The sequence below is a fragment of the Gigantopelta aegis genome, chromosome 14 (genome assembly GCF_016097555.1).
Source record: "Gigantopelta aegis isolate Gae_Host chromosome 14, Gae_host_genome, whole genome shotgun sequence".
In the NCBI taxonomy this organism is placed as follows: domain Eukaryota; kingdom Metazoa; phylum Mollusca; class Gastropoda; order Neomphalida; family Peltospiridae; genus Gigantopelta; species Gigantopelta aegis.
The window spans coordinates 3,488,849-3,516,840 of NC_054712.1; the positions used below are offsets into that span (position 1 = coordinate 3,488,849).

Sequence of the window (27,992 nt, forward strand, 5' to 3'; positions counted from 1 at the left end):
TCATAGAAAAACAGATTTCCTCACGATAAATCTCATATGGAATTGCATTAATGGAAAACGAGTCTTGGAGATAGTGATGGGAATTGGTTGTAATTCCATTACCGATCATCGGTTATTATCTGTTTGCACCAACCAATCAACTTTCAATTACACAATTGGTAAGAAATAATATAAGAAGTATATGAATTGTATAAGCACTAGCTGTGCACCTATTGTTGTGGGGCAGGATATGCTCATCGTTTGTGAACACCTGATACCATCTATTTATTGTGGGGCAGGATATGCTCATCGTTTGTGAACACCTGATACCATCTATTTATTGTGGGGCAGGGTAGGCTCATCGTTTGTGAACACCTGATACCATCTATTTATTGTGGGGCAGGGTAGGCTCATCGTTTGTGAACACCTGATACCATCTATTTATTGTGGGGCAGGGTAGGCTCATCGTTTGTGAACACCTGATACCATCTATTTATTGTGGGGCAGGGTAGGCTCATCGTTTGTGAACACCTGATACCATCTATTTATTTTCTTCTCGTTCTAACCAGTTCACCACATCTGGTCAAAAGCTGTGGTATGTGTGGGATGGTGCATATAAAAGATTCCTTGCTACTAATGGAAAAGAGTTTCAGGTTTCCTCTCTAAGACTATATGTCAGAATTACATTATGTTTGACAATGTGCTCTACTGGTGTTGTTAAACAAACCAAACTTTTTTTCATCAATATTTTGAAAGTGATTCATGAGTGAATGTCATCACAGCTATATTTATTCCAATAAGCTCTGTCCTGTGATTTAGTAAACTAGTCTGGGAGTGGCAGTCCTCTTTGAGCAGTACAGGTAGGATGTATTGTCCAGTAAAAGATCTACTTGCATTTCTTTTGTTGTTCAGTATTGTTTTAAAATTATTATTTCTCTTTGCAGCCACAACAAATTATGGATCGATTGTATAAGGTAAACTTCAATACTGCAGACCAGGGGTGGGGAAAAATAAAATTGTCAATCGGTCCCGCTTGATGTCATCATTAACGGAGGGGGGGGGGGGGGGGGGGGGGGAAGAAAGGAACAAAAAAAAACACTTTTTTTTTTATCACATCAGTAAAAAAAAACCCACCCCACAAATTGTATATATTTTACATAATGGAATAAATAATATAAAAAAGGAATAAAAGCTATGAATTTAAATCCCATATATGTATAAAAAGTATGAATATTCAGTACTGTGTCCTGAAAATTAATAAAAGATCGCATCGTTGAAGCGTTTGACAACCTGAGCTAGCACATGTTTAGACAAGACCGGCCTCGGTGGCGTTGTGGCAGGCCATCGGTCTACAGGCTGGTAGGTACTGGGTTCGGATCCCAGTCGAGGCATGGGATTTTTAATCCAGATACCGACTCCAAACCCTGAGTGAGTGCTCCGCAAGGCTCAATGGGTAGGTGTAACCCACTTGCACCGACCAGTGATCCATAACTGGTTCAACAAAGGCCATGGTTTGTGCTATCCTGCCTGTGGGAAGCGCAAATAAAAGATCCCTTGCTGCCTGTCGTAAAAAAGAGTAGCCTATGTGGCGACAGCGGGTTTTCTCTAAAAACAGTGTCAGAATGACCATATGTTTGACGTCCAATAGCCGATGATAAGATTAAAAATCAATGTGCTCTAGCGGCGTCGTTAAATAAAACAAACTTTTACTTTTATGTTTAGACAAAGAGATTAATAACGTCATCACTGATTGGACAAAATTTGACCTCTACTGGCTCTTGAGATAACCAGTACATGTAGCTGTTCTGTTTACTCCCACTTGTTAACAAAAAAGTGGAAACCTTTTGTTAATTTTAAAATCCTTTATAATTATTGGATTGACTACATTGAACAGTCAACAATAAATACATTTATAGATTATTTCAGTATATTTTATGCTATTTCAAGCAGTTTGTATTGCACAAAAGTCTCTTGCTTCGGACTGGGACACTCGACCCGACAAAGCTCCGTACATGTGTTGACAGGTGTTGATTGTAACCAGTTGCAAACTCTGGGTCCTTTGTTTTAATTGGAGTGTAATACCTTGATGGCTCTCTCACCAAGAATGGTGTTATTGTTAACGTCTGTTTAATCTCTTGATCGGCTCAGCAACTTTGACAAAATTAATGTCTAGCCTAGTGGCTGTGAATTGACACTACTGTAGGTCCGACTTCAGTGACTGACAATATAATATACTTAGGCAGACTTCAAAATCACAGAAGTCTTGCCACTAGCCATATTGACCACTATTTATTTATTATTTTAAATCATGCATGAGATACCGATGTCTGGGCAGGCCTGTCCACTTGACGGATAAGAATTTGTTCCAATAATAGAAATGGACAGGTGCTTCGGACCGACAAGAATGACAAAAGTGGGACCGGCAAACACACGTTTTTAAAAAATAATTTCGGTCTCAGAGATCGAGAATCGGTCCCAGACCGGGAGAAAAGGGCTTTTCCCCACCCCTGCTGCAGACTGTTGAAGCCCACCATCGTACATATTAAAATTATAGATTTCCTATTTTCTTTTGTGCTAAACTTAATATGACATAACAGATGAAATAGAATTGTCTATCAAAATAATTTCCTTTTTATTATTATAAAAGAAACAATATAAAATATGCTTTATCTTTTTGTACAATATCATAATTTACGAGAAATATCAGATTGAAAAACTTGTGAACTTGCACGAAGTGACGAGGATAATTACAGCTTTTACATGAATTTGTTTTAAATATAATAATGATAATGTGACAATATAAATCAGTTCTTTTTGTTTCCTCGTAAGATCCTGTTTTTGTTGCAACAATTCAATGGTTAGATAAATTTAATAAAGCCAGTAACGTTTTTTAATAACAGGCCCTGCTGGCTATCATAAGTTTCAAGTTCAATAACTCAAGAGTTAGTTAAATTTAATAAAGCCAGTAACGTTTTTTAATAACAGGCCCTGCTGGCTATCATAAGTTTCAAGTTCAATAAATCAAGAGTTAGATAAATTTAATAAAGCCAGTAACGTTTTTTAATAACAGGCCCTGCTGGCTATCATAAGTTTCAAGTTCAATAAATCAAGAGTTAGATAAATTTAATAAAGCCAGTAACGTTTTTTAATAACAGGCCCTGCTGGCTATCATAAGTTTCAAGTTCAATAACTCAAGAGTTAGTTAAATTTAATAAAGCCAGTAACATTTTTTAATAGCCGGCCTATGCAACTGGGCACCATAAATTTCACATTAAATTTTATTAAAAGTTTTCACATATATTTGAATTTGGCAGCCGAAACAAAACACTGCACACAAGGTGACATTTGATACAGTTGATGAGGAAGAAGATGAGGAAGAAGATGAGACTGATGGGAGTGTTGCCTTGGAAATCGGGGTGAACAAATCTCAGTTTACGTTCTCACCTCAAGACGGCAGGGCGTTCAACAGACAGATCCAGGACACCAAGCTGTGAGTAGATGGGTACAGACTCGGAGCTGCGAGTAGATGGGTACAGACTCGGAGCTGTGAGTAGATGGGTACAGACTCAGAGCTGTGAGTAGATGGGTACAGACTCGGAGCTGCGAGTAGATGGGTACAGACTCTGAGCTGCTAGTAGATGGGTACAGACTCTGAGCTGCTAGTAGATGGGTACAGACTTGGAGCTGTGAGTAGATGGGTACAGACTCTGAGCTGCTAGTAGATGGGTACAGACTCTCAGCTGCTAGTAGATGGGTACAGACTATGAGCTGCTAGTAGATGGGTACAGACTCTGAGCTGCTAGTAGATGGGTACAGACTTGGAGCTGTGAGTAGATGGGTACAGACTCTGAGCTGCTAGTAGATGGGTACAGACTCTCAGCTGCTAGTAGATGGGTACAGACTCAGAACTGTGAGTAGATGGGTACAGACTCTCAGCTGCTAGTAGATGGGTACAGACTCAGCTGCTAGTAGATGGGTACAGACTCTCAGCTGCTAGTAGATGGGTACAGACTCTCAGCTGCTAGTAGATGGGTACAGACTCGGAACTGTGAGTAGATGGGTACAGACTATGAGCTGCTAGTAGATGGGTACACTCTCAGCTGCTAGTAGATGGGTACAGACTCTCAGCTGCTAGTAGATGGGTACAGACTCTGAGCTGCTAGTAGATGAATACAGACTCAGAGCTGTCAGTAGATGGGTACAGACTCTGAGCTGTAAGTAGATGGGTACAGACTTGGAGCTGCTAGTAGATGGGTACAGACTCGGAGCTGTGAGTAGATGGGTACAGACTCGAAGCTGTGAGTAGATGGGTACAGACTCTGAGCTGTGAGTAGATGGGTACAGACTCGGAGCTGTGAGTAGATTGGTACAGACTCGGAGCTGCTAGTAGATGGATACAGACTCGGAGCTGTGAGTAGATGGGTACAGACTCGGAGCTGCTAGTAGATGGGTACAGACTCGGAGCTGTGAGTAGATGGGTACAGACTCGGAGCTGTGAGTAGATGGGTACAGACTCTGAGCTGTGAGTAGATGGGTACAGACTCTGAGCTGTCAGTAGATGGCTACAGACTCCGAGCTGCGAGTAGATGGGTACAAACTCCGAGCTGTGAGTAGATGGATACAAACTCAGTTGTGAGTAGATGGATACAGACTCGGAGCTGAGAGTAGATGGGTACAGACTCAGAGCTGTGCCTAGATGGGTACAGACTCCGAGCTGTGAGTAGATGGGTACAGACTGTGAGTAGATGGGTACAGACTCTGAGATGCGAGTAGATGGGTACAGACTGTGACTAGATGGATACAGACTCTGAGCTGCATGTAGATGGGTACAGACTTCAAGCTGTGTGTAGATGGGTACAGACTCCGAGCTGTGTGTAGATCGGTGCAGACTCCTAGCTGTGAGTAGATTGGTACAGACTCTGAGCTGTGAGTAGATGGGTGCAGACTCTGAGCTGTGAGTAGATGGGTACAGACTCCGAGCTGTGAGTAGATCGGTACAGACTCCTAGCCGTGAGTAGATCGGTACAGACTCCTAGCTGTGAGTAGATCGGTACAGACTCCTAGCTGTGAGTAGATCGGTACAGACTCTAGCCCAAGTGCTCTGTCCATAAGAGAGCAAGACGAACAGTTATATGCTCTTATTATCGCCAAAGAAAACTCTATATAAAAACTGTGCAATTTGTGCCTACGAAACGGTTGTCAAAGATTCCCGCTCTAATACAACAACAATCCTATGTTTGATATCAAATACCTTTACATTGATAATTTTTGTGTATTTCGTGTATTTTGATTTTTAAATTGTCGTTACATTTTGTTTCAGTGCTACAAAGAATGTGCGAAGAATGCACACGGCCGTTCACCTGAACAAACACATCGTGGAGAAATCCCATGATGCTCAGCTTGTTATTCTCAACCTGCCGGCTCCACCAAAACAAAAAGCTGGTGACGAGAACTGTATCCTTTTTTAACAACATGCTGCTAATATATTTTATTTCATCTCTTTTTTTTTTTGCCAAACAGTTTTGTAAACATTATTAAAAAATCTTGTAGTTGTGCTTATTTTTTCAAATGTTTTCCCTCAATGTGAAAATTTTTTAAGGGGAGTGATTACTTAGGTCAAGGAGAGTCATTTAAGATACGAACATTTTGACACCATGTAAATTAACATGCTAAAGGGAGATAACAATTACTCTCCTTGAACTAGTTTTAGAGGAGTGTTAGCTGCCTTTAAACAGCAGGGGGTCTGATTTTATTCACACAATATTAAAATAAGCTATAAACTAATTTTGCTATGGAGCTGGAAGAATTTGATTCCCAGCAGAAATTTGTACTACATAAAGTTTGTAAATGTTTTTATTATTATTATTATTATTATTATTATTATTTGTATGTTGTTTTTTTGTTTTTTTAAAACCCATGTTTCCTTAACAGTGTTTTTAGACATGGAATATCTCGAGGTCCTCACAGAAGGCCTGGAGCGAGTTCTGATGGTGAGAGGAAGTGGAAGAGAAGTCATCACAATCTACTCCTGATCACACAACGCTCGTATTATACAGTGCAGTAGTTGGTTAGAAAACATCATTGCCAAAATAAAACATTCAGCCAAGATTCCTGGGTTATAAATTGAAGCAGTTATCAGGAAAACATCACTACAAACTTAAAACATTCAACGAAGATGCTTGTTTTACATAATGTATGTAATGGAATAGTTGTCAGCAAAACTTCATTGTGAAATTAAACATTCCACATTATATCAAATAAAACAATTTACCTTTAAATTAAGCACATTCCACATTATATCAAATAAAACAATTTACCTTTAAATTAAGCACATTCCACATTATATCAAATAAAACAATTTACCTTTAAATTAAGCACATTCCACATTATATCAAATAAAACAATTTACCTTTAAATTAATTCACCTTTTTTTGCACCCATATATGCTGAACTTGTAGAAATATTTTGTTCCATACGACTTTTAAAGTCTAACACCTACCATTACATCACTGAGTTTTGCAAACAGAATCATAAAAATATATTTTGTTATATATACATTGTACATTTGACAATTTGTGTCATGTTATAGTTCTACTGCAATTCTACTTTTGTTCTGTTATGTTACTGTGTATTATTTTTACTACTACAGGGATGCTAGTGCTACTTCTACCGGACCATTATTGGCTATATAATCACTGTTATTAATAATACCGTTTATAAACGTGTTGATGTGTACACTGATACTGTTACATACATGTGTTACTATTACCGGTACTACTTCTATCAGGGCTACCGTATACAACATATAATAGGTGCTGGAAGTAGAATTGTTTACATTCATAACCCACAGTTCCTTTGTATTACAACTGGTCTCTCTGTATGATTTACTAAAGTGCCATGCATAAACAGCTGATTTATATATTAAAATACATGAAGTATCTTTCTTTTTAAAATTTGATTTGTGCTCAGTAGTTATGACCATTATAATGCCATCTGTTATATCAATTTATCTTGATAGTCGTAGATCTGGCACATTCCACTTGGTGTGTATGTTTGTTCAGTTACCACATAATCACCAGATCTTATCCCCATAGTCCATGATATCTTTACAGTGTATACTAGTATGCTGAAACATTTGTGGTATATGTTATGTGGTATCATTATATATATACTAGTACATGTACTTAAACACATGTATAAGTCTTTATTATAATCACTGTAAGCTTTTAAAGTATAATCATTAGCCATGTTCGTACTGCTCAATATTATATACATGAAATATTCTTATACCATTATATAGTGCTACAATTGGTGCAACAGTACCGTAAACAATCAGTTTTAGGTAATTAACTTGTACATATCATAGAATAATCAATTTTGATCATGCTCATTTCATTAGATGGTATGGCTGTCATCAATCGTATGTCTTAAATCAATAACACATTATGTGTGTTATTGCCATGTGATATCATAAATGACACATAGTGTTTTAAACTCCCGATTCCATACTATTAGTTAGCCCGCGTAATCTGTCGTCAAAGAGAGGCGAGACGTAGCCCAATGGTAATGTGCTCAATCCCTGTTGGTGGGCCCATTGGGCTATTTCTTGTTCCAGCCACAACTGGTATATTTCAAAGGCTGTGTTATGTGCTATCCTGTCTGTGGGATGGCGCATATATAAAAGATCCCTTGCTACTAATGGAAAAATTTAGCGGGTTTCATCTCTAAGACTATATGTGAAAATTACCAAATATTTGACATCTAATAGCCAATGATTAATAAATCAATGTGCTCTAGTGGTGTCGTTAAACAAAACAAACTTGCTGTCCTACCCACCTCCCTTTTTTTTTGCATGTAAGCCTTTCATGTCCACCCACCCACCCCCCAAAAAGATCCCCACAACCACCCCTAGTTTACCTGCCATCAGAGAGCAAGACGGACAATCCAAGAGCATGTCCACCCACCCACCACCCAAAAAGATCCCCACAACCACCCCTAGTTTACCTGCCATCAGAGAGCAAAACGGACAATCCAAGAGCATTTCCACCCCCCCCCCCAAAAAAAAATCCCCACAACCACCCCTAGTTTACCTGCCATCAGAGAGCAAGACGGACAATCCAAGAGGACAATCCAAGAGCATGTCCAAGACGGACATCCCATGTCCACCCCCCACCCAAAAAGATCCCCACAACCACCCCTAGTTTACCTGCCATCAGAGAGCAAGATGGACAATCCAAGAGCATGTCCACCCACCCACCCCAAAAAGATCCCCACAACCACCCCTAGTTTACCTGCCATCAGAGAGCAAGACGGACAATCCAAGAGCATGTCCACCCCCCCCCCCCCCAAAAAGATCCCCACAACCACCCCTAGTTTACCTGCCATCAGAGAGCAAGATGGACAATCCAAGAGCATGTCCACCCACCCCCCCCCAAAAAGATCCCCACAACCACCCCTAGTTTACCTGCCATCAGAGAGCAAGACGGACAATCCAAGAGCATGTCCACCCACCCCCCCCCCAAAAAGATCCCCACAACCACCCCTAGTTTACCTGCCATCAGAGAGCAAGACGGACAATCCAAGAGCATGTCCAGATGTCCGTCCTACTGTCTGACTACAGGAAAGGAAAGGTTTTATTTAACAACGCACTCAGCACATTTTGTTTATGGGTATATTGTGTCAGACATATGGTTAAGGAGAACACAGATATTGAGAGGAAACCGGCAGTCGCCACTTCATGGGCTACTCTTTCCGATTAGCAGCAAGGGATCTTTTATATGCACCATCCCACAGACAGGATAGCACATACCACGGCATTTGATATAGCAATCGTGGTGCACTGGCTGAAGTCTGACTACAGAGTACTCGGACTAACTTCTAGTACGTGTAAAAAGTTGTCCTACTCATGTAGGATCCAGCTCCTGTCCACTCTTTGATCATTGTCGAATACTTCAGGTTTACTTTGTCTTCATTATATTTTGTATTAAAGGGGCAGTCTCAAAGTTGCACAATCACTAAATATATTTATTAAATTTTATCTTGTGAGATGTAAATATTAAGATATCTACTGTTTAAGCCGAGTGTCAACATATTACAGTTTTGATAATCTCGAGTTAATTAAGCAAAGCCCATATGTAGGAGTAATTAATTTATAGTAATATGTTACAAATATACATATACAAATAGCAAAATATGACACTTGCAAGTTTGAAAATGCACCTTTAATAGATTCTTCTTGTTTTATTTCCATAAATATATGGGAGTTATTAACTTGGAGGGGGTGGGAGTGAGTCTTTGAAAGAAGTGTGTGTGTGTATGCACGCGCATGTGTTTGTGTGTGTGCATATGTGTGTTTGTGCATGTGTTTGCATGTTAATTATAAACAGGAGTATATATGTCAACAAAGAAACATGTTTAAGAAACAAAACCATATAATTGTGGTATTATTATATATTTCATACACTTTCGTTTTACTATTTCCATATATATCTGATCTTGAAATGAGAATCTTGACATATGATATACATGTAATTATGTTGTGATGTTTTGAAAACAGGGAAAGAAAACCAGATATATTTTTATAACAAGTTTTCTTTTTGACGTCTGTTTATGCACAAATATTATCTATATTTCATATTGTCAAGTTACATATTTCACATATGTTAAATACATGCTAGTTGTGCATATGTTTTAATAGTGCATTTATTTATATGTTAATTTTGATACAAATGAAAGAAAATCAGAAGTAAATGGTAGATATACAGTATGTATAATTAAGGAATAAAATATTAAAAAATTAAAAACAGTTTTTGATTCTACAATTTTTTTGAAAAGTAAAAGGAGACTGTGTGCTGGGGTGTTAAAAAACAACCAGATTCCTGGCTTTTGGTTGTAGATGATATATACAGTAAAACCCCTTTAAACAGGACACCCCGGGAACAATAATAAAAAGTCTGGTTTGAAGAGGATCTGGTTTAGAGAGGTTATGTTCAGTACTGGTATTTAATAAGGGTCCATCAATAAGGTTTGGATTTGAGGGAATCCAGACCTAAGTTCAGCCAGCAAACGTTTCGCTAACGTTCGCCAACTATTTGATTGGTCCCCGACGTGGCCATATGGTAAAGGACATAAACCAATCTATGTGTGGATATCATATCAATAAAAATGGGAATAATAAATTTAAAAAATTAAAATAAACCAATCTAGCAGACGTTAGGGACAAGCGGTTGACTGAATTTACCCCTGTTTTACAGCAGGTTCAGTTTTGAGGGTTTTCACTATATTTAATAAACAAGATGTGAATTTTATTACTTTTAAGTATCAACATTATTGAGGAACAGGTGGGGAGAGACGTAGCCCAGTGGTACAGAGCTTGCTCGATGCGCGGTCGGTGTGGGATCGATCCCCGTCAGTGGGCCCATTGGGCTATTTCTCGTTTCAGCCAGTGCACCACGACTGGTATATCAAAGGCTGTGGTATGTACTACCCTGTCTGTGGGATGGTGCACATAAAAGATCCCTTGCTGTTAATCGAAAAGAGTAGCCCATGAAGTGGCGACAGCGGGTTTCCTCTCTCAATATCTGTGTGGTCCTTAACCATATGTCTGACGTCATGTCTGAGTGTGTCGTTAAATAAAACATTTCTTTTATTGAGGAACAACATCAAGTACATGTTGCATTCTTCACTATGAACTACACTGAATTAAAAAGGTAATCAAGGGACAAATCCAGGAAATGTTTTTGAAGGGGAGGGGGGGGGAGGGGGGCTAAGGGAAAAAGGATACATGGAAAAAGGAAACCCAATGAAATTTTGTTTTAAAAGCCAGAAATAAGAGGCACAAGAATATTCAGTGAAAACCCTTTTAATTGGACACACATGGAACGGTCACTGATATTTAAAAACATCCAGTTTTGAGGGAATTCCTGTTTTTGATTTTCAGGGGTTTCACAGTATTTAGCAAGGGTCCCCATTTGGATCCATGTCTCTTCAGAATGGTCTGAAGGTTAAAAAAACTAAACTCATCTCGAGTGTGTGATTGTGTGCTAATGATTTAAACCCATCTCGGGTGTGTGGCGTGTACGTGCTAATGATTTAAACCCACCTTGGGTGTATGATTGTGTGCTAATGATTTAAACCCATCTCGGGTGTGTGGCTGTGTGCTAATGATTTAAACCCATCTCGGGTGTGTGGTACTGTGTTATAATGATTTAAACCCATCTCAGGTGTGTGGTACTGTGTTCTAATGATTTAAACCCATCTCGGGTGTGTGGCTGTGTTCTAATGATTTAAACCCATCTCGGGTGTGTGGTACTGTGTTATAATGATTTAAACCCATCTCAGGTGTGTGGTACTGTGTTCTAATGATTTAAACCCATCTCAGGTGTGTGATTGTGTGCTAATGATTTAAACCCATCTCAGGTGTGTGGTACTGTGTTCTAATGATTTAAACCCATCTTGGGTGTGTGGCTGTCTGCTAATGATTTAAACCCATCTCGGGTGTGTGGTACTGTGTTCTAATGATTTAATCCCATCTCGGGTGTGTGGTACTGTGTTCTAATGATTTAAACCCATCTCGGGTGTGTGGCTGTGTGCTAATGATTTAAACCCATCTTGGGTGTGTGGCTGTCTGCTAATGATTTAAACCCATCTTGGGTGTGTGGTACTGTGTTCTAATGATTTAAACCCATCTCGGGTGTGTGGCTGTCTGCTAATGATTTAAACCCATCTTGGGTGTGTGGCTGTCTGCTAATGATTTAAACCCATCTCGGGTGTGTGGTACTGTGTTCTAATGATTTAAACCCATCTCGGGTGTGTGGTACTGTGTTCTAATGATTTAAACCCATCTCGGGTGTGTGGCTGTGTGCTAATGATTTAAACCCATCTCGGGTGTGTGGCTGTGTGCTAATGATTTAAACCCATCTCGGGTGTGTGGCTGTGTGCTAATGATTTAAACCCATCTCGGGTGTGTGATTGTGTGCTAATGATTTAAACCCATCTCTAATGATTTAAACCCATCTCGGGTGTGTGATTGTGTGCTAATGATTTAAACCCATCTCGGGTGTGTGATTGTGTGCTAATGATTTAAACCCATCTCGGGTGTGTGATTGTGTGCTAATGATTTAAACCCATCTCGAGTTTCCATTTATTGATTTCTTTTGACATGCACTTGGGGTCCACTAGCCTATATAACCTGACAGCTTACGTTATCTAGGTCAAGGCGGATGCAACATTTTCCACGGAGGGGTGCAACATTTAAAATTGACACCTACAATATTCAGATAGGGGATGTGCGACATTTATAAAAATACACTTACAATATTCAGGTATGGGGTGCAACGTTTATATTATAAAGGAGGCATGAGGTACAACTTTTCAAATGAACATAAAATGTAAAATGAACAGTACCGTATTCAAAAGTAATTAAGCCCTACACGATATAATAACTAACTATGGTTGTAATAAGGAAGTTTTAGGGAAGCACCACCACTCATGGGCCCGATCCCCAATATTCAGAGGATGGAACCAGGGAAGGCATGCCTGAACCTACTGAGGATTGTTTGTTTTGTTTAACGATATCACTGGAACACATTGATTTATTAATCATAGGTTATTGGATGTCAAACATGGTCATCTTGACACAGTCATAGAGAGGAAACCCGCTACATTTTTCCATTAGTAGCAAGGGATCTTTTATATGCACCATCCCACAGACAGAATAGCACATACCATGGCTTTTGATATACCAGTCATGGTGCACTGGCTGTGACGAGAAATAGCCCAATGGGCCCACTGACAGGGATCGATCCTAGACCGACTGCGCATCAAGCGAGCGGTTTACCACTGAGCTAGCCTACGTCGCACGTACGTACTATGTTAACAGGTTGTCCATGTTTATGTGTAAAAACATCAAGCCAACCTGTAGGCGTCACGTGCGGGAATTTTAAGCGGATTGGGGAACAGGAGTCTAGACTGACAAGTAAAGTATTGGGGTTGAGTGAATCTCCCCCAAAAAGTCTTGAATTTTTTTTTACTTGTGTGTGTGTGTGTGTGTGTGTGTGGGGGGGGGGGTTCGACCTCCTCCCTACCCGCTACCCCTGAACCCACATATTACATCTCAATCTGCCAACTAAAAACAAACACATTCATTGTATTCATCAGCTAAAATACGGAATTTTGGGGGGTTACTTATAAATTCACATCAGGGCACCTCCACCCCCACACCCTGGATCCGCGCCTAGCTTGAGTAGGTCAGTTACGAGAGTAGAAAATTGTTTGTTGGAGGTGTGTCTCGGTATTCTAATCTGATTGGTTTAAGCTAAACACGTGATAGTATTAGGCATGCGATTGTTTTTGTTGACATTACGACTAACGAATGTACTGTTGTAATATACCAGTACGCTAATCTTCGTTAATTTAGCAAAGGAAGTGGATACAAGAATGGGATTTTAACGGTTTCTAATGCGACAGTAGTCACAAACAACGTTGACAACGATTTGTACAGGTAAAGCTATTTTAACGCGCATGATGTTACACAACAGTACCTTGAAAAAAGTAGGCCTACGTGCATGCTGGCAGTCTGTCTGCTCGTAAGATTGATTGCGATCGCTTAATACGTAACCTTAATAGTAACACTACCACAGTCTGGTAATAGGGCTATACGCCTTCCCTTCAACCCGAGGTGATTCAATAATGCGGTGAGAAAGTCAACTGTAGAACACCAATTTTACTTGACCTTCGTTTCTCTCTGAGAACCAATCTATTGTCTGAGAACCAGAGCCTGTCAGTTACTACTGCGACGTGCCCACAAATGTCGTAACGACCACAAACGTCGCAATGTAACGCCCACAAATGTCGTAATCGACCACAAATGTCGTAATCGACCACAAATGTCGCAAAATCGACCACAAATGTCACAAAGGTCTCGACCACAAATGTCGCAACATGATAACCACAAATGTCACAATTTATATTGGAGTTTTTGTGATTTTTCTTCTTTTTTCGTTTTGGGGCGATACCCTTAGGTCAAATATAGTGTCCCTTGCTCGGCAGGATCACAGGTTCAATCCCCACTGTAGCATCTCCTAAAGTGCTACATTATTAGCACCAACTTAGTGGTTTGAAAACTCGATAATAAATCAATATTACCTTGAATAAAAATACTCTTGTACTATGTTCAGCACTATATAAGTAATGTTCGTGTGAACAAGACTGACATGTTCGGCTGAACCTGTTACATGGACATCTTTATTTAACAACCACTCCTCTATAGAGGGTATTTCACATACTACTTTATGCATCTATTTTAATTGTATATAACGACCACCTGCTAATAGATTTGACTTTTTGTAAGTTCCTTTGTAAAGCAGCAATACTGAGATTTTACAGGAGAATGCCTAGAAAGTAAAAAATATGTGCATAATCCATTTGTTGAGGAAGTGTCCACTCATGGTGCGGTGAGTCGTCAGATCGATCTCACCTAGTGGACCCATTGAGCTATTTCTCGTTACAGCCAGTCACCACAATTGATATAATAAAGGCCGTAGTATGTGCTATCCTGCCCGTGGTATGGTGATAATCGGAAAGAATATAACATGTGCTTATGACATCTCTCTCTCTCTCTCTCTCTCTCTCTCTCTCTCTCTCTCTCTCTCTCTCTCTCTCTCTCTCTCTCTCTCTCTCTCTCTCTGTCAATCAAATACTGAATGTATACAATTTCCTACGAACTGTGATGTCATAATAGTAGGACGACTTCAGCGCAAGAGCATCCGAATGCGGTTCGAGTAATGTAAGGTCGATCCTCCTCGTTGGACTTATTTAGTTAGGAGCGGGACGTAGATCTGAGGTAGAGCGTCCGCTCACGGTACGGTGAGACGTCGGATCGATCTCACCTGGTGGACCCTTTGAGATATTCTCGTTGCAGCCAGTGCTCCACAACTGGTGTAAAAAGGCCGTGGTATATGCTATCCTGTCTGTAGGATGGTGGGTATAAAATATCCCTTGCTGCTAATCGTAAAGAGTAGCCTATGTGGCGGTAGCAGGTTTCCTTTCTATCATAAACCAAACTGTTCAGAAATATCTTGCAATGCATCGTTGTGATATTTGGATATAAGATACTTAGATTTTCTAGACTTAAGTCTTTTACCAATTTCTCGGATCCGCTGAAGTTGCACCGTAGCCGCTGTCATATTTTTTACTGAAACTATACTTGTATTAAGTGAACCGGATGATGTTTTAAATTTCAGTTTGTACATATGTGTGTCTAGATTTCGTTTAACAACATGAGCTTTCAAAATTCTTTGTTTTCGTTGTATTTTATACCTAGGATTTTTATATTTTATGAGAACAGCGTCACCCACTTCATAAATAGCGGTACGCATTCCTCGCATACGATATTTAAAATTCTGTTCATTGCATTCGAGGGTGGCCTTTTAGGCCTTATAGCTCTGTATTCTTTTAAATGATGTAACCATTTATTTACAGTACATACATTACTTTTGCTTGGATCTTGTATTCGTTTCCGTCCGAAAAAAATTTGAACTGGTGTTTTCCATTTGAGACATTTACGTGGCGTTTCGTTTAATATCGTTTCATACTGTGACAACTGTTTTGCCCAGTTAACCCCTAAACCTCTCCCCATCGACATCAGCTCGAACGCAGTTTTATTGCGAAGTGTTCTATGGGATCTTTCTACCTTTCCTTGTGCCTGCGGATGGTATGGTCTGCTTGCTATATCTTTTATTCCCATTTTTCTTAGAAATCGTTTTACTGCCCCTCGGAATTCACCACCTTTGTCATCTTGCACAATAACTGGCAGTCCGAACCACTGAAATATATTTTGCAGTTCATGTTTCACAGAAGCACTTCTTTTGTCAGATAATGGTCGAAGCCATGTATATCTCGTAAAAATGACCATTACTGTTAGTATATACTTATATATGTTGCCTTTGTGCCGCACACTGTCTTTAGTCATGTCTAGTAAATCGATTTGTAGATGACCATACACACGTTTACATGTCAATGAACGAAGGGGTGCTGCGTTCGAAAAGCGAACTTTTAACATACGATTTATACGATTTGTTTCCAGATGATGACGTATGTCCGTTTCCCCTAAGCCACAAAACTTTTTTCTAAGTTTATGATGTAAACTTCTGATTCCACTTCCTTTGCTTTGAGTAAATTCAGAATTTATGATTGATGAGATTTCCGACTGCTTGACAACTGGTTTACCTTTAAACAATAATATAAAACGATTTTCTTCCACGTAATAACTTTAATAGTCTTTATAGCGGTAGTATTGTCTTAAAGCATTCGCCTGTTTGTTTGTTCTTTCTTTAACGGGGATATTAAAGTCTCCCCTCAAAATCTGAACAAGAGTGTCATATATATCGTCGTCCATTGCAGAAACACCTCTTTTGCCTGCACTGTCCACTACTTCGAATGTTAATATTAGCAACGAAAGAATTATAAGTGTATTGATACTCATCAACAATGGTATTTTCAAATGTATCGACATTGAAATTCCTATCAAAACTGCTAACTTGCTTTCGCACAATTAAACTGGCCAATGCCCAACAGTTATTGTTACACTGCTGGTTATACCTATTTCCCCCACTGGGGGTATAGAACGTATTAGGCTTTTCGGGAAAGACACCTATATCATACTGATGAACTGTAAAAACGCAACACTGATTTAGTAATATAGATTTTCTTATTTGACGCTCAGAGTGAAATTAACCAACTATTGTGATATGCTGATATACACGAATGTAGAAAATGGATACACGAATGTAGAAAATGATATGCCTGGTTCATTCGTATAGGTCTGATACATTGTAATTAAATTTTCAGTATTTTATATGTCAGTTTCCAAGTTGGTGTTGCGTTTTCATAGTGCATCACTATATCATCGGTTAGTGGTAATTGATGTGCTGCTTTTATCTTGCATGTTCAGTAACAAAGTTTGCCGACCCTTTGAATGCCAGACATAAGAGATTCATGAAGGCTTTGCAAATATATTTCAAACATTTTTATTTTATTTGAAATGTTCAATTTACCGATTGAAATTTTTGGCTGTTAACTACGCCAATTATAATTTTATAACACTGCTTCGCTTAGTGTAAATGAAAATAGCATTGGGCTGTTTCTCGTTCCAGCCAGTGCATCACGGCTGCAATCTAATTAAAATTAGATCCACTAGATCCACTATTACATGTGGATCTAACACCAGCCAGTTGGAGCTCATGTCCACCAATCAAAACCTTACTTGCAGAATCCTGCCAGTGATTTAAAACTAACAACACTGCGTAGTCCCCAATGTCCAGGTAACATTTAGTCTGTAAATAATAATTTAAATATTGACCAATCACACTTCGCCTTTTATAACGTTATTTGGAAGCATACAAATTCTAAAAATATCGGGCGAGTCTATTTTAGTGGCCGCAGTACAGCGAACCATACCAATACGTACGGGGTGGGTTATCAGTCTTCAATTTTACATTAAAAATTATTTATTTATAAAAAACAACAAAAAAAACAACTAAATTAGTCTTCAGTTTTACATTACAAATTATTTATTTTATAAAATAAAACATGTTTTAAGACATTCGTAACATGTATACCCTCAGGATAATTCGGAATGTTTTTAAATTATTTTTAAATCACTGGCAGGATTCTGCAAGTAAGGTTTTGATTGGTGGACATGAGCTCCAACTGGCTGGTGTTAGATCCACATGTAATTGTGGAGCTAATTTTAATTAGATTGATCACGGCTGGTGTATCAAATGCCGTGGCATGTGCTATCCTGTCTGTAGGATGGTGAATATAAATAATCCCTTGCTGCTAATCGATAATTACCGGCCTGTGTCGTGGGTAAGCATCGACTAGTAGGTACTGGATTCCCGGTACCGGCTCCCACCCAAAGCGAGTTTTAACGACTCAATGGATAGATGTAAGACCACTAAACTGACTTCTCTCTCACTAACCACTATCAACTACTAAATTACTGTCCTGGGTAGAAAGCACAGAGAGCTGAGTTATGTGCCCAGGACAGCGTGCTTGAACCATAACTGGATATAAGCACGAAAATAAGTTAAAATGAAATGAAGAATAAAGTACCAGTGGCGGATCCAGAAAATCCATTGGGGGAGGGGGGGGGGGCGCAATGACATGAGGCGCAATGCCAATGGAACTTTGGGGGAGGTTTGGAGGGGATCGTAAACAAATGAAAATGAATATATAATAAAATTATAACTGTCGCAAAATTTGGGGGGGGGGGAGCCGAGCGCCTGCCCCCCCCCCACCTCGATCCGCCACTGAGTATATGATAAAATGAATGAATGAATGAATGAATTAATTAATTAATTGCAAAGAGTAACCCATTGTGTGGTGGCAGCAGATTTTTCTTTCTTGTCATCTGTGTGGTTCTCATCCATATGTCAGACACCATAATAAACATAATTAAATTTAAAATGTGTTGAGTGCATTCCTCCTCCTCTTCCTGTTCAATATAGGCTAGACCACCTCCATAATTGCCAGCATCGTTCACCGTCTGTGCCCCAACTATACGCAGCTGCGATCAACTCAAATACGCAACAAATAATAATGACATTTAGAGTGCGGGTGTAGTCAATCTAATTAAAATTAGCTCCACTATTACATATGGATCTAACACCAGCCAGTTGGAGCTCATGTCCACCAATCAAAACCTTACTTGCAGAATCCTGCCAGTGATTTAAAAATAATTTGAAAACATTCCGAATTATCCTGAGGGTATACGACATGTTTCGTGTGAATTACTAATGCCTTAAAACATGTTTTATTTTATAAAATAAATAATTTGTAATGTAAAACTGAAGACTAATTTAGTTGGGTTTTTTTTATAAATAAATAAATAATTTTTAATGTAAAATTGAAGACTGATAACCCACCCCGTACGTATTGGTATGGTTCGCTGTACAGCGGCCACTAAAATAGACTCGCCCGATATTTTTAGAATTTGTATGCTCCCAAATAACGTTATAAAAGGCGAAGTGTGATTGGTCAATATTTAAATTATTATTCAGTCGATTCTTGCATTCCAATCTATTATCTCGATGATGACAGACGTTAGCCCCTGCTCTCTCGATATGCCCCCCCACCTGGGGGGACTGATGAATACCTATGGAATGCTGATTGAATACCGGGTCTCGTACACCGGGTCACGGGCAACCGTGACCTTGGTGTACGGAGACCGGATTCAGAAGAAAGGAAGGTGGAGGAAGAGGAGACGTGTGCCAGCGGCGGCGCAGGGGGGGGGGGGGGGGTCAAAACCGGTGGCTAAACCGCCGGCGGCGACTCCTTCTGTTAGACCGCCGAACACCGCTCACCAGAGGAAGACGACCCAGATGGAAGAGGTTCCGGCCCCGGCTGTCTCGGCTACCGTCCCACTGGAAGAAGACGAATTGGACGAGCCTGACACAGCTATCTGTGTCACCCCGTCCAAGCGGCCTCCGACACCTACTCCTACTCAAGCGCCTCCGGACGTATCGCCGACTCTACCGACGACACCCGTTGAGGCGCAGGCCCGGAAGGAGCCAGTTGTGAAGAGGAGGAAGGCGAACACTCCCCCGAGTTCAACACCACCCAAGCCAACTCGCCCCTCTAAACCGCCGCAGCCGAGGACAGAACCAGACGGATGGTGGTCACTGCAGGCCGGCCGTCTCCAACAGCGTTACCAGCAGCTGGTGAAGACTAACCTCTCAGATGTACGCCACCTGATTAGCCGCCCTAAGAGCAGGCATATCAACCACTACCCGACGGACTCAACGAGGGGGTATTCGCGGTGCACCGGCTCAAGATGCGGGAGGGACAGAACGCAGTGTGCGTAACCATCCACCGGAACGGGAAGTTTAATCAAGGTCTGCTACTACAGGAGATGGACAACCCGACATTACATCGTGTCCTGAAAACCGTCGCGGGTCCACACTACCGTCCAATCACCAGGTCGCTAGCAGACTCTGACATTCTTATTTACCTTATTTTTTTAGTTAGACTTTAAACGTAGCAGTTCTAAATTCGCATTTTATTTTTTTTGTAGCGCTAACGCATTTTATTTTGGCGCCCGTTCAATTGCTCAAAATCACCTTAAAAACCTTTTGGCTGAGCAGTCTTAACCATTTTTGGTTAAATTTTAGAGTCCGGACATGTTTTGGATGCAGTTACTCTTTGTAGACTTAGGTAAAATACAGGCTTCACCGAGGAATCGAAATTCAGCCAATCAGAGCACGGCTCCCACTCGGTGTACTTCAAGTTTACGAAGTGTCTGCTATTTGGTCCGCGCTCGCGTCGACCCTACTAAATGGCTTTATTCCAAATTCCGCCCACCTCAAACTTACCCCCCCCCCCCCCTGCTCCGGAGTTAGTCACTGGCGAAGTCAGAGGCTAAATCCGTGGTGGGCGTGCCTGAACCTTCGTGGATAGGGGCACGTAAAAAGAGTTGCCCGTTGCTTGGACATTGGGGACAACGCAGTGTTGTTAGTTTTAAATCACTGGCAGGATTCTGCAAGTAAGGTTTTGATTGGTGGACATGAGCTCCAACTGGCTGGTGTTAGATCCACATGTAATAGTGGAGCTAATTTTAATTAGATTGGGGTGTAGTGCCCACAAATGTCGCAACGACCACAAATGTCGTAACGACCACAAGTGTCGCAATTTAACGCCCACAAATGTCGTAATCGACCACAAATGCCGCAACGACCACAAGTGTCGCAATGTAACGCCCACAAATGTCGTAACGCCCACAAATGTCGTAACGACCACAAGTGTCGCAATGTAACGCCCACAAATGTCGTAATCGACCACAAATGTCGCAAAATCGACCACAAATGTCACAAAGGTCTCGACCACAAATGTCACAACATGATAACCACAAATGTCACAACCACAAATGTCACAACTCATCAACCACAAATGTCACAATTTACATTGGCGGTTTTTGTGATTTTTCTTCTTTTGTCGTTTTGGGGCGATACCCTTAGGTCAAATATAGTGTCCCTTGCTCGGCAGGATCACAGGTTCAATCCCCACTGTAGCATCTTCTAAAGTGCTACATTATTAGCACCAACTTAGTGGTTTGAAAACTCGATAATAAATCAATATTACATTGAATAAAAATACTCTTGTACTATGTTCAGTACTATATAAGTAATGTTCATGTGAACAAGAATTGCATGTTCGGCTGAACCTGTTACATGGACATCTTTATTTAACAACCACTCCTCTATAGAGGGCATTTCACATACTACTTTATGAATCTATTTTAATTGTATATAACGACCACCTGCTAATAGATTTGACTTTTTGTAAGTTCCTTTGTAAAGCAGCAATACTGAGATTTTACAGGAGAATGCCTAGAAAGTAAAAAATATGTGCATAATCCATTTGTTGAGGAAGTGTCCACTCATGGTGCGGTGAGTCGTCAGATCTCTCTCTCCCTCCCTCTCTCTCTCTCTCTCTCTCTCTCTCTCTCTCTCTCTCTCTCTCTCTCTCTCTCTCTCTCTCTCTCTCTCTCTTTTTCTCAATCACGAAAATATAGTCCTAAACGTATATATAGATACTGAAGGGTGTATACTACAAAATCAAATCCCATAGACGACAATAGTAACATATGTGGCTAAAACTTCTACCTGCAGCGTATCAAGCTGCTCGTTTCTGAGATAACGGGTAGCGTCTATGACTACCCTAGTTCCGCACAAAATTCGAGTACTTTTTTTTTACAGGTACCCCATACATGTTTCAAGCACAAGGCTACTTGACACATTGGTACTAGATGAAATAAAATTGCATATTGTTTTTACCAGATGAAACTTATTTTTTACAACCAACACACTCACATTTATAACCAATCACAGGACTTGTGGTGTTCACTTCGCTATCAAAAGTTCGAACTTTGACCCAGCCGGAAGTTATTTGGTTTAGTACTACCTAAACGAGTTTGCCTGTCATACCATTTTTATGAAACGAGTGAAGTTTTGTTATCTGACGAGCGAAAGGGAAACAGATACCAACACTGTTCTCGAGTTTCATAAAAATGGTATGACAGGCAAGCTAGTTTAATATTTTATTTATTACAAATCAACTACAAACAAGCCGCAACGCAGAAGTAAGCAGATGTCGATACCTACTTACTACACGTTATTTTTCTACGAATTGGGCCAGCAAGCTATCTACGTCACGCCAATATTACAGTAGTTCGATATTGAGTGATTGTTATGACATGAGCAATATCTTACACTGGTGTGTAATAAACGCATTTTCCTTTTGTTTTAACACGCCAAACTGAAAATATTGACAAGAACACTTAAATCGTTTTGTTGGAATTGTTTATGACTGCTTTAAACGGTCATTTTATTTCATTTCTAATTATTTTAATTTTTATGTCTAATTAAGGTTCAAGCACGATGTCCTGGGCACATACTTCACCTATCTGGACAGTCTGTCAAGGACAGTGGGCTAGCGGTTAGTTGTTAGTAGTTAGTTAAGGAGAAATTGGTGTAGTGGTCTTAAACCTACCCAGGTACGGCGGGGCAGAGGAGTATGGGGGGAGGCATCTTCATAAATCAAGGCTAATATTCGTTCCTCGTATTCAGCCTTGATATATGTAGTCAAGATTATTGATATCCACTACTAGCGCCCTCTATTGGAAGAAAATTTGTAACACCGATTATGTCCCTTACACGATGACATCGCTGACCAATCACAGCATCGGTAACATGTGACAATCTTGAAAGCAATATCAAAAATTAACCGCCGGACGCTGACGCTGCCATCTTTGTTTACAATAACAAGGGAATCTATAAGGAGCATTGCGATTCGTTGCAATCAGATCTCATCGCATCCAATGAAATTTAAGCATTTTGTGGCACGATTTCTTGACGACATGTATCAAGGCTGAATACGAGGAACGAATATTAGCCTTGATTTATGAAGATGGGGGGGAGGAGGCTTTGGGACTTTAGCCCCGCCAATAATTCCGAATTAAAATATTATTGATAGTTAATCTTAAGGCAGAGATGACTTTTACTTGTAGAATGCAGAAAATTGCATTTCAAGACATCTAGTTTTCAAAATTGTACGGGGGAGCATACCCCCTACCCCTAGAACCTTTGCTTTGCGCCCTCAATCTGTCAGCCCCCGCCCCCTCCCAATGTCGACTTGCTTCCGCTGTGCCTGCTACCCACTCTGAGTCGTTTACCTCACTCAGGATGGGTGCCGCTGCCTACCCGCCTCAGGACCGATGGATTAACCACTACAGCAGAGAAGCCGGTTTTAAAAGGTCACCACAATAGGTCATTATAAACTGTGGTCACAGATTATATAACCGGTTATTCGTTTTAGCACTAAATAAAGGCTTTTGTGACGTGGATGTTTCACTGGACGTATGCAGTGTATTTCTCTGTACGTTTCAGAAGGTGGAGTTTGGGAATATGGGAGAGGTTACAACAAAGAAACCGCTACAGCTGTTCACTCTGAAAGATGTTAAGGAACATGGGGACGAATCCTCCTGCTGGATTGTCATCTGGGATCGTGTGTATGACGTCACCAAGTTTTTGAAAGGGGTAAGTCTGCATAAATTAATTTATATTAAGATCTTTGTACCCCCCCCCCCCCGAGAAAATTTTAATAAGCGTTAAATGTACTCACCAATAGGCTAGTACACTATAACAATATACAATTTTAAGTGTGTATTAGTATCTATAACATACTTGACGATTATGAATATGTCATTATCATATTCCATACCGTATCTCTGTACCAGACTGGTTCCAAAAGAAGTTCTGATAGATTCTTGAGGGTATGCAGCAATAATTCATTGTCAGACCCAGGGATTGGAAGCGACTTTTACGACACTTTAGAAAGTCAAATCACATGTATGAAAAGAAAGGGGATCCAGCAAAATGACACCCCCAATTTCATTTCTATCATCCAGATGAAAAATGTTTATCAACGATCGTGTAAATTTCAAAGAATTATGCAAATTAATAATTTTCTTTACCCCCCTCGTCCCCCCCCCCCCCCCCCCCCCCACCACCACCACCACCACCACCAACATTATTGTCTTCGCGCTTTAGCCTTAGATTAGCAATTATGTGATATGCATTCAGGTTATCCCCGATAGGTTTACGTTTGAGCCTCTCGAGGGTCCTGTTTCGCTCTTTGGTTGCATCTTTGCAATTATCATTAAACTATGGTTTATTAAAGTCTTAGGAAAAATGTTCAGGGCATCAAATAGACAATGACAGCCGCAAAGCTAATACGTCCATTGTAAACTGAAATGTGTTTCCACGACATCAGCTGAATGTCTGATATGTTTTAAAAGGAAATACTTGGCTACAATCAATAACCGTAAACAGTTAACTTGGCATGTCACAAAAAACTCCGTATATACATGTACATATTTATTTATTATTTATTAATTTATTACCCACATGGTTTACAATAAACGGTTATATAAATATCGTATTTTGCACGCTATATTTAATGCATGGGTCACGATAATACCTTGAAAACAGTTATGGCACGCTTCTGACGTGACAGTGACATCACTATAGTTGCTATTGAAGCTTGCGACAGTCGCGGTTCTGAAATTGGCATCATTCAACATCATTGTTATGACATCGAGAGAGAGAGAGAGAGAGAGAGAGAGAGAGAGAGAGAGAGAGAGAGAGAGAGAGAGAGAGAGAGAGAGAGAGAGAGAGAGAGAGAGAGAGAGCATATAAAAGATCCCTTGCTGCATTAGGAACAATGTAGCGGGTTTTCTCTGATGACTACAGTTTAATAGCCGATGATTAATTAATCAATGTGCTCTAGTGGTGCACACACAAGCCTCCCCCCCCCCCCCCCCCCCCCCCCCCCCCACACACACATATTTTCTGTTGCCTTGCCACACTATAATTACATTTGTTTTACAGCATCCCGGTGGTGAGGATATTATTCTGGAACACGCCGGTCACGACTCCACGCAGAATTTCGACGATAAGGGACACTCGACAATAGCACACGACATGCTGGAGGAATACCTGATCGGGGAACTGGTGCAGGTACGCGATATCAGTCTACCAGTCTTTTCTTAAAGCTACATACTGGGAAACATAAAACATTGTACAGTAGTTCTCGCTGAAACCAACAGTTTGTTGCTTCGAATATTTTTGTACATCCGGTGTAGTCCAAGGGCGAATCCAGGAATTATTTTAGTGGGGACAAAGGCCAAAGGCAAAAGAGAACATGGACCAATTTCTAAAAAAGGCATTTCAATAAAGGTTTGACACTCGTAAAATGGAGTTGAGTATGCGTCGTTCAATAAAACATTCCTTTTTTCGAAAAATGGAAACTTAAAAAAAAAAAAAAAAAAAAAAAAAACTGCTTGAATAATTTTTTGGGGGGTGGGGTGGGGTGGGGTACAGGTCCCCCTGTTCCCATCACTTAAATCCGCCTATGTAGTCAGGATTCGCTCAATGTCTATAAATGCCCATGACACTATCCTGCCATAGGGGCAGATTTTGGAGAGGATCCAAGGGGCCCAAGCACGCCTGTCGTGGACACAACCTCTGACTTCGGCAGAGTTCTGTACAAGATAGGAATTGGTTAAGTAATTTTTAAAAAAATCTATGTATAAGGCCTGCGATATTGTCAATGTTACCGAAGGATAATATTACATTTATGTTACGAACTCTCTCTTACAAAGTCGTAAATGCGCGCCCCCTGACATGTCTGAGTTTTGGATGTTAGTGTTATACTTGGTAATTCAAGGTTTTAAACCTCCCCCACCCTTGAATCTGTCACCGTATCAGTCTCTAATATGGGCTAGAGGACATTCGAGCAACCGGGCATGTGAGAGCGCGGGACCTGTTGCATTTGCTACATCTACTATGTTGTTAATTCAGCTATGATTGTTTGTTCTTAATCCCCCACCCCACCCAAGGGCATAACTAAACACCCCCGATTTTTAACAATTATACATGTATATCTACTGAACAAATAACAAGCATTTGAGGCCGTTCTTTGTTCTTGATTTTCACCCCAAGGGGATAACTAAACACACCTGACTTGTAACAATTAGTCGCAAATAATTTTGTGTCCCGGATTGGGCCCCTGGCCTCCAGAGACCGAACCCGGGGTGGACATGCTCGAAGTCTTAGTGGTATAGGAGCATGGGAAAGTCTTCACACACACGCAAATCATTTTGTCTGTAATCCATATCCGTATACGTAATCCACATAGCAATCCATAGTGGTCGGATACGCACATGCGTACGGAGGACGCATAAATAAAATCTACTCAACACATTAGCATAGAAAGTGATTGATGCAGTTTACGCATTACGGATGCATATCTCGTGTAGGTACGCTATATCGTTCAATAATAGCAGGGTTACAGATTACCTTCCATTGATTTACCCACACGAAATAAACAAAACGAAACGAAATAAACGAATCATATGGAGGTATTAAATCAGACCTGCCTCGATGGCGTCGTGGTTAAGCCATTGGACATAAGGCTCCAACCCAGAGCGAGTTTTAACGACTCGGGTAGGTGTAAGCCACTACACCCTCTTCTATCTCACTAACCACTAACGATTAACAACTAACCCACTGTTCTGGACAGACAGCCCAGATAGCTGAGGTGTGTGCCCAGAACAGCGTGCTTGAAACTTAATTGGAATTAAACACGAAAATAAGTTGAAATGAAATGAATATTAAATCAGTCTACCATTGTATTTCTTAAAGCTGCACACCCCTCTAAAACACTGTATGGTGGTTCTCATTGAAAGTAAAAGGTTCTTACCTGCGTCCCGGATTACGTACAAATGGAATTTACACCTTAGTATACAACGCCCCTAGATCCTACCCACCACCAAGCTGAATATATTACAGGCGCCGATCAAATATTTCAGGAGTGGAGGGTACAACTTCTATGCATGCTTGCAGTCCGACATCTCACCGATTTTAAAACACTTATTACACATTTGTTTGGCAGCTTAAAGGGCGTTCAAACTCCCACCCCCTGGATCCGCCACTGTATGCACCATCCCACAGACAGGGTAGTACATACCACGGCCTTTGATATGCCAGTCGTGGTGCATTGACTGGAACGAGAAATAGCCCAATGGGCCCACCGACGGGGATCGATCCTAGACCGACCGCGCATCGAGCGGTCGCTGTACCACTGGGCTACGTCCCGCCCCTTTTTAGTAATGAGGTCATGCGAAGATTAATTTGGTTTGGTTATTACACCAGTGACAAGCGACACTCAAGTCGTTGCCGTCGATTTACCATTCGGTTTGCATATACATAAAAATAATAATTAAAAAACCCCCAAAACATGGTGATGTTATCTTTTGCGGTTACCAAAATATTTAACCATTAGCGGATTGTGATTGGTTTTTTCCCTTCCCAACCAGTGGTATGCCAAAGGCTTTGATATGTGCTGTCATGACTGTAGTGAAAGTGTGAAAGTGCATATAAAAGATCCCTTGCTACTAATGGAAACACGTAGCGAGTTTCCTCTATGACTTCGTATCAAGAATTACCAAATGTTTGACATCCAGTAGCTTATGATTAATAAATCAATGTGCTCTAGTGGTGTCGTTAAACAAACTTAACTTAACTGTAACAAGAACCTGGGGAAAGTAACATAGTTTTTACTTGGTAGACAAACAAGGACACTGTTAAAGTAAAAGGAACAAGCTTGTTCGCATTTCTTTTTCTTTCATTTGGAGGGGGCGAAATAATGATGTTATGTAATTTAGAATTTGTTCTATTTTTCAGGAGGACAGAAGGAAAAAAGCTCAATAAAACCAAGTCCATGTTATTTACCAGAATTCCGTGTTCTCAAAGACGTTAGGTGCATGTCTAGAGGGGCCGACTCGACATCGGCACCAAATGTGTCAATGAACTACACTCATATTCTTCCCTAAACGTTTCATAAAACCCAGACAGTGAAATATGATACTAGTAATATGATTGTCATAAGGAGGT

General features: G+C 40.4%; 2 protein-coding genes across 3 annotated transcripts in view; both read left to right on the forward strand.

Moving 5' to 3' along the window:
• The window catches only part of LOC121388464 (solute carrier family 12 member 4-like), a 59,188-nt gene extending 52,256 nt beyond the window's left edge, over positions 1–6,932 (forward strand). Inside the window, exons 23-26 of the mRNA XM_041519812.1 lie at positions 924–953; positions 3,294–3,469; positions 5,300–5,433; positions 5,920–6,932. Of these exons, the coding sequence (XP_041375746.1) occupies positions 924–953; positions 3,294–3,469; positions 5,300–5,433; positions 5,920–6,011 (432 nt within the window). The 3' untranslated portion in view covers positions 6,012–6,932. The remainder of the gene's footprint in view (positions 1–923; positions 954–3,293; positions 3,470–5,299; positions 5,434–5,919) is intronic.
• Positions 6,933–13,341: 6,409 nt separating this feature from the next.
• LOC121389442 (cytochrome b5-like) lies at positions 13,342–27,989 on the forward strand. 2 transcript variants are annotated; one of them, XM_041521072.1, is made up of 4 exons: positions 13,342–13,480; positions 23,424–23,573; positions 24,927–25,055; positions 27,783–27,989. In XM_041521072.1, the coding sequence occupies exons 2-4, from the start codon at positions 23,442–23,444 to the stop codon at positions 27,807–27,809; spliced, it is 288 nt and encodes a 95-aa protein (XP_041377006.1). In that variant the 5' UTR covers positions 13,342–13,480; positions 23,424–23,441; the 3' UTR covers positions 27,810–27,989. The 2 variants fall into 2 exon arrangements, with proteins under 2 accessions (XP_041377006.1, XP_041377005.1); XM_041521071.1 differs by lacking the exon at positions 27,783–27,989 and having other exon boundaries at positions 24,927–25,763.
• Positions 27,990–27,992: the final 3 nt, after the last annotated feature.

What these genes read in the sequence shown, in the direction of transcription:
- LOC121389442 (XM_041521071.1), top strand. Translation starts at nt 23,442, where the DNA reads ATGGGAGAGGTTACAACAAAGAAACCGCTACAGCTGTTCACTCTGAAA. An exon ending in TCACCAAGTTTTTGAAAGGG is followed by an intron (nt 23,574 to 24,926) that starts GTAAGTCTGCAT and finishes TTTGTTTTACAG; the next exon opens with CATCCCGGTGGTGAGGATAT.